Source organism: Telmatherina bonti, assembly GCF_933228915.1.
Source record: "Telmatherina bonti genome assembly, chromosome: 15".
In the NCBI taxonomy this organism is placed as follows: Eukaryota; Metazoa; Chordata; class Actinopteri; order Atheriniformes; family Telmatherinidae; genus Telmatherina; species Telmatherina bonti.
The window spans coordinates 33,477,099-33,484,215 of NC_136613.1; the positions used below are offsets into that span (position 1 = coordinate 33,477,099).

Here is a 7,117-nt window from a genome sequence, read left to right on the forward strand (position 1 = left end):
GTTTGACCATGATGAGCCCATGAAGTTTTTCATCCGACTGCAGCAGCTCCATCATCATTTGTTAATAACTGCAACAATTTTATGTTACATAACAAGAAATGAAGGCTTAGGAGGAAAATGGGATGAAGATGTATTATTTTCCCAGATTTTTCAGTGCTGTCTGGAGATGGCAGCTTTATACCTACATTGATTTTTAGGAATTCAACGATAAAAATTTTGAAATCTGTCTGATTTTAATTGTTGAGCCCTGATTTTATCATTATAATTTTGGTAATAATTTATGGAAAAGCAGTTTCTGATTGTCCCAATATTTTTGCTTGAGCTCTAAACATTCCTGAAGACCATTTTCCATGAAGAGAATCTGCATTTCTGCTCTACAGCTCATTATTCCTGTGATTGCATTGAACGGTTATCAAACAGAGAGAATGAACTAAAGCACATTTAAAATCAGGATTTTCTATTCTAATAATACATTCTTTCATCAATTTAATTGCCTGTGGAGTTTTACACAGCATCTTGCTGACCAGTAGGTGTTCATATGATGTAAAATAATGTGGTGTGGAAAAGACATTGGTCCATCCAATCTGCTCCCATCCTGAGCTCAGTCTGCACCGGTCTCATTCTGTTTCTGCTTTCTTGTTTCTGTTTTGTTTTCTTTCGTGGTGCATTTATATTCCACCGTCGTTCTTCTCTTTATTTTATCTTCTTCTCTTCATGACTCATTTTCATCTCAATTTTCTCTCAATTTTCACACACTTTATCTGGCTTTCCACTTCAAATCTTGCCCCTTTCTCCTACCAGGGAGCATAACTCACATTGTTTTCACCTTGTGGCTGTGTGTGTGTGTGTCTACTGAGTTTTGTTAAATGCTCAGACCTTCATCTTCACACAGGCAACCTTGGCATGATAAGTAGCTGTAATGAGACCCAAAGGCAACTCATTTCAACTCAAAGCATCACGTCTGATCTGGTGTCCTGGTTAGTGTTGCAGGTATTGAAGGCTAGAGCGGAGACCCTGGTTCAGGTTGAAGTACCAGTTCAGGTTTTAGTTTGCCTTTCCACTCTAAACTTAAGGGTGCATTCACATCAGGATAGTCCGCCAGACTCTGTCCGGTTGGGGACTCGGCTCAGCTGTAGGGGGGTGTATCCATGAGGACTGAGATCGTGTTCATGCTGCACTTTGGTTAAACCAGTCAAACCATTAGAATAATATATCCCCATTCCCACCAGAGGTAGCGCTGCACTAGTATTTAGCAGAAGAGAGGACAAGACCCACATGAAGAAGAAAACTCTGTTTCCTCCACCTGTTAGTTAAATATGGAGACGAAACTATGGCTGTTTTGGGTTTTTATTGTGTCTTATGCAAGTATCCAGCAGAAATCCACTGCAACAATGGACGCAGTATGAACACCAGACGAGGCAGAGGACCCTTAACACCGTTGCTACATATTTACCCACAATGCAATGCTACGCCACATGCAGGAAGTGACTTCTTTTTATAGTCTTTCTTTGTTCTGAATCAGAATTCATTTGGCGTGTTCACATTTCCCCAAACAAAGCGGACTCTCCGAATAACGGACTCGGATTCGGATCAAAAAGGCTGATGTGAACGTGTCCTAAAACAACAGCAGCAGAAATCATGTTTGCATTTACTTTTTACTGTGTACTACACCTGCTTTCTCAACTATTTGGTATTTTACTGAAATGTAAGTACTATTTATATCCTTTCAGTCCGACCGATGTATGAGCTTGGATTTACACCATATTGCCAAAGATATAGGGACACTCCTCTCCAGATGATTTCATCCAGGCACTCCAGTCACATCCATTAGTTTAGTGTTGAGGAACTTGACTGACCCGCCAGAGTCTTGAGCTCAACCTGATGCGTTTGGAACGAATCAGAGCAGAAACAGTGAAGCAGGCCATCTCATCCAATGCCAGTGTCTGACTCCAAAAGAATGGTCCTAAAGGGAACATCAGTTTATATATAATTGTCTCCTGGTGAAATATGTAAAAAAAAAAAAAAAAAAAAAGAATATTTGCTTGTTACAGCGTCATTATGCTTCACGCATCATATACGTTTTTGTGTAGTTTGGGGATATATGATACATAGAAGTGACCTTGCAATGTTTGTCCAGGTGGTTTGCGTAGGAAGGGAGGGATGAAGTCTCCTGGATTCTCAAGAGCAGGAGTGGGCAACTCTGGTCATCGAGGGCCCCTGTCCTGCAGCTGTTAGGAGCTTCGCTGCTGCAACACACCTGACTCACATCAGACTTAATTAGCAGACTTGTACAGAGCTTGAAGTTTGCTAATTAACCTCTGATTTGCATCAGGTGTGTTGCAGCAGGCGAACGCCTGACACTTGCAGGGCTGAGTTTCCCACTGTCGCCACTGAACGGCTGTTCAGAATGACCTCGCTCAATGATTCAACACTGATTCAACTTTTTTGAGTGGTGGGAAAAACATCTGACGTTCATCCTCACCAGCTCTCCAAGTTGCAGGAAGTAATTTTGATGTATAATTTGTTTACACTGGCTTTTTATACTCAATGATAAGTTGACATTTTTATCAGATTTTATTTTCATTGTTTTTTTAGTTGTAGTATTTTACATTTTAATTGTCCTCTTGTATGTTTTTTATTCTGTTTTTAGTTTTAACCCCCACAATGTGGCACTTTGTTTAATGCTCTTGTTTTTAAAGTGTGTTATGAATAAAATTTCATTAAATAGCATAAAAACCTTTAGAACACATGTGACCATCAGTGACACAATGGTTTCTGTGGTAAATGTAAAACTTTTGAGCAGTTGCAGCTTTTAAACTCTATTTTCTGACTTGTTTTCATGGCACACTGATTTCATAATGTACATTGTTATCCTGCAGCATACGGAGGCCAAGAAACTAGACTTCCCTACCAGGGATCATCCTGTAATAGATGTGTTTCGCTACTATGTCACACACTATCTACTGGTAACACTGGTCGTTTTGAATGGTGCACCATGGCTGATTTTTGAAGGGTGAACTCAAAACTAACCTTTATCAGCTGGAGAGAGCTCAGAGAAAAGACAGGATGCAAGATGGATGCTGAATAAGTGGAATCAAAGTGGAAAAGTCTGCAAAAGTTCCCTCGTGTTGCTTCAGCATCAAAGCATATGAGGATCAAATTTGGGTTTTTCCAGAGTGCAGCCACACAGTGCTTTACTGAAGTCCAACATGTTTGAAGTGCTGTTTTTCCACCAGATCTGTTCTTCACTTCTTGTTGTGTAAAAGCCATTTGAGGAAAAACAAACCTGCGATGATGTGCTTTGTGACTGTGCTAGGTAACGGCGTGCTCTGGGGCTGATCTTTCCTGACAGCAATTAGGTTCCAATCACATCAGCCGGCTGATAACCCGGGCAACAGTAACACTGTGTTTACACATGCTGGGATATGTTGTCCACTGCATTGTGAAGAGTGAGGGGTGAGAGGAAAAGAACAAAACAACATCTGCACTTTTAAAGAACCTGCAGAATTGTTGATGAGAGTCCACAATGATTGGAGTTTCAGCATTTACAGCATTTTATTCTGAAAGTGTACAACACATTTATCAAGCTGTGATTAAAAAAATGTGCTTTTCAGTTTGTCTTTTTCAGCCAGCAGATCTCTTAAAAGCATATCTCTTAAAATAACTGATGTTTCAGCCTGGTTGAATGCTTCTTCTGAACAGTATGATCAATGTTCACTTTTTACCAGCATTCGTTGGTCTTTCAGGCCATAAAATAAAGTCAATAAACCAAATAAAACCCCAGAAAATGGGACTAAGTGCATAGAAATCTACAGACTTACTAAAAATCATGACGTTTGTGTTGTCATTTGTTTTTCTGCGTACTCTTTCCCCCTGTAAGGAGGCTGGCATGGCGGCAGACATGAACACTTGGCTTTCAGACTGATAGTAGCAACTAAATCTTACCTTTATGTTTTGTATGTGCTCGTCACTAAAAACAAATACCAGTAAGTACATTTATCTCTAAATGTAAACAAACATAAAGAGCCTCTGTTTAACCTTTGGATGGATAACTGTTTCAGCCTCTCCTGGACACAGAGTTGTAAATAAACGTGTTTGCAGCTGTGTTTCTCAGCAGGAAGAGTTGTCAGAAGGCAGTTAGTGTGTGTGCGAGGTGGAGCTGTGTGGTCTCAGTGTAATTCCGATTAGCTACACTGCAGGGAAACTGATGAACACCAGATTAAAGAATGAGGATGTGCAAGTCTCTACAAACATTAAATAAATGACATGGATGTGCTGGCAGCTTTAGCTTCATGAATGTACAGAAGAACAATACAAAACACACAGCTTAACATGTTAGTGTCATGTCATGCCATGAAGAAGTTATCTTCAATTTTTCTGCAGCAGAAGTCTTTTCAGTATGAACTAATACATTTATCTGTTATTATAAAGTAAGTGATGCTTTAACATATGAGCAGCTACTAAACCTGAGCAATATTCAGAGTGGAGTGTTTTAAATGGATTTTTTTTTTTTTAATCATAATAACAACAATAAATACAAAAGAACTTGGTTAAATGTGTGTTATAGTCCATGTTATAGTCTATGTGCATCTAGCTATCTATCTACTGTATTATACTCCAGATCCCAAGTTTAATCGAAGTGTTTGTCTCATTAGGATGTCTGAAAATCATGTTAACTTGAGAAAATGGGCATATTTTTATAGGTTTAATGTTTATTCTGTCCGGAGATGCATGCATGGTAATTATGTTCAGTGTACACTGGTGCATTCTGATCTAAGTCTGTATCTGTCATCTAATTAAACGGTTTCTTAGCCTTTTTAAATAATTTGGTGTGTTTCTGGCATTTCACAGGTCTCATTGTGGGATCGTTGACAGTGTGCTGGTTTCCCAACCAGATTCGTCGTCTTATGATGGCTGCTGTTCCCAAGTCCGAGTGGAGCTCTTCCTACTTCTGGAGCTACGTCATTCTCCATCCTGTGGCTGACACCTTCTTCTACGTCAGCTCTGTCCTCAACCCTTTCCTCTACAACCTCTCATCCAGACAGTTCAGGGAGGTGTTTGTCCAAGTGTTGCGGTGCCATCTCACCATCGAACACGCCAACAAGCGAACTCTGCAGAACTCCCACCCTGCCTCTGAACGCTCGCTTCGGCCTTTACTGCTGAAGTCACTGCATCGCCACAGGACAAACCGTTCCACTTTCACACAAGAGAAAGCACCCCCCTCCTTGACAACGTTTCAGCCGCAAAGTGATTCAGGAATAGCTCTGAATACTCCGTCCGTCAGTCACACAGAAGAGCAGGATATAGTCATCAAAATACAGAGAAATGTGCCATCGGAGACTGAAATATAGTGTGCTGTTTATTTTAAAGCAACAGTTATTAGTTACAACAAAGTCGCTGAAACTGCTTTGTAAATACTATTTTGTGTTGTGCCATCACAAAATATACATCATAGTTATTCACAGTGAACACATTACAAGTTGCTCTCATTTCAGACAGATAATTATTTGAGAGGTTCCTGCAATACAAAGCTTGGTGGAAGAGTTTTAACTGTCTTCAAGTCATAAAACAGTTATCTCAAAGGTTAAATGTTATGTTACAATATGAACCCCCTAAAGTTAAGGATGCACAGTGGAGTGTTTGACTATTGGCTGTTTCAGTGGCTGTGCAGTGTTTCTATCTTGTGTTTTATCATGAAGCTCCAAGAAACGTCGCTTAGTTTCTGGTAGAGTGGCCACAGCTGAAACCTAAGGTCATATGATAATCACTGGCCCCAAATAAATAACTTTATCTCTAAATATAGTAAACAAGCTGCAGTAAAACTATATCAAAGAAACATACTGAAGAAGCACAAACTTTAACTAATTAAACAGGGAAAAGGCTACCATTGAGAAATGGAGCTAGCTATTGCTAGCTAGCTCCCAGCTGGACAACTAAGTTATGCAATGACTGGTTCCTCCATATTTAGACAAATTTGTCTGCAAACACATCATTTGGTTGAGGAATAGTTGTTAGTTACAATATTTAAGAAGTGAAAAAGAACTGGTCTGTATTAAACAAACATAACTGAGGAACTAGTTATAGCTAGCTTTCAGCTGCAGACAGCTAGCTTAGCTAGCTGCTGACATGCGTAAAACTGGAAGCAGTGCAGTAAATTTCATTTGAACCTACAAGGAAAGTGTGAACCATCATCTTTGAGGAGGATCATTGGTGACAGTGAATTATAAATCTTAAAAGAAAATCCAAACTAAAACAAAGCAACATTAAAACACAAAAGTATGAGGAGTTCTACACCAACAATGTGAAAATAAACTCAAGGTATTTGAGCTGCATGGCTAAGAAAACTGCTCATCAGTGTGCATGTGGCTCTTAATCAAAGCTAAAAGTGGTTCTGTGTGTGTCTGTGTGTGTGTAAGTTTGTTTACAAGACATTTACACAGTAATAATGTACAGCAGTTACTTATCTTTTCACATAAGTCTCTTCAACAACATCTGAGTACTGCTTGAAAAGAGCGTAATTTCCACCATAATAGCTGCTCTTTGGAAATGGGCAGAAAATGGACACGTTTGCTCTTCGTGTCATATTTCTATCACTGGTGACTGAAACTGAAGCTGATAAACAACTTCTGCAACCATACAATGAGCATCAATTACAGTCCAAATAACAACTTATTTCTAATCTGTTTTTTTCTTGAGATTACTGTGGAAGTTGATTTATGTGGGTTTACAAATACCCCACATTTCTTTCCTAGTTTTATCTGTTTAGCTCACCAGTAATCTGCCCAGTTCTTGTCAAGATGAAGAAAGTCATCCCTATGAGTACAGACATCACTGCAGTCAGTAAACAGAAGCAGCACAATCAGCTCTGTGTTAACTGCATTCACTTATTTATTTCAAATTGACAACTTGATGAGATTATTTGGCACTGGAAGAAATAAAACAACATAGAGCTGTGCTGAAGTGTATTTTTTACCAGAACTGTGATGAACTAATGGTGTTAGCAAAGAGGCAGTTGTGCCACGTTGGGAACTGATTGGACCGCATCTCTCCATCCTCACGACTTTGAACTCCCATGTTGAGCCTGGATTACTCTGAATTGATGGAAGCTCCATGTTTC

At 39.5% G+C, this 7,117-nt stretch overlaps 1 protein-coding gene across 1 annotated transcript in view; it reads left to right on the forward strand.

Moving 5' to 3' along the window:
* gpr39 (G protein-coupled receptor 39) overlaps window positions 1-5,351 on the forward strand; it is a gene marked incomplete at both ends in the record, with an annotated part of 28,340 nt that extends 22,989 nt beyond the window's left edge. Inside the window, one exon of the mRNA XM_079254777.1 lies at window positions 4,852-5,351. Within this exon, the coding sequence (XP_079110903.1) occupies window positions 4,852-5,351 (500 nt within the window). The remainder of the gene's footprint in view (window positions 1-4,851) is intronic.
* Between the last annotated feature and the right edge of the window lie 1,766 nt (window positions 5,352-7,117).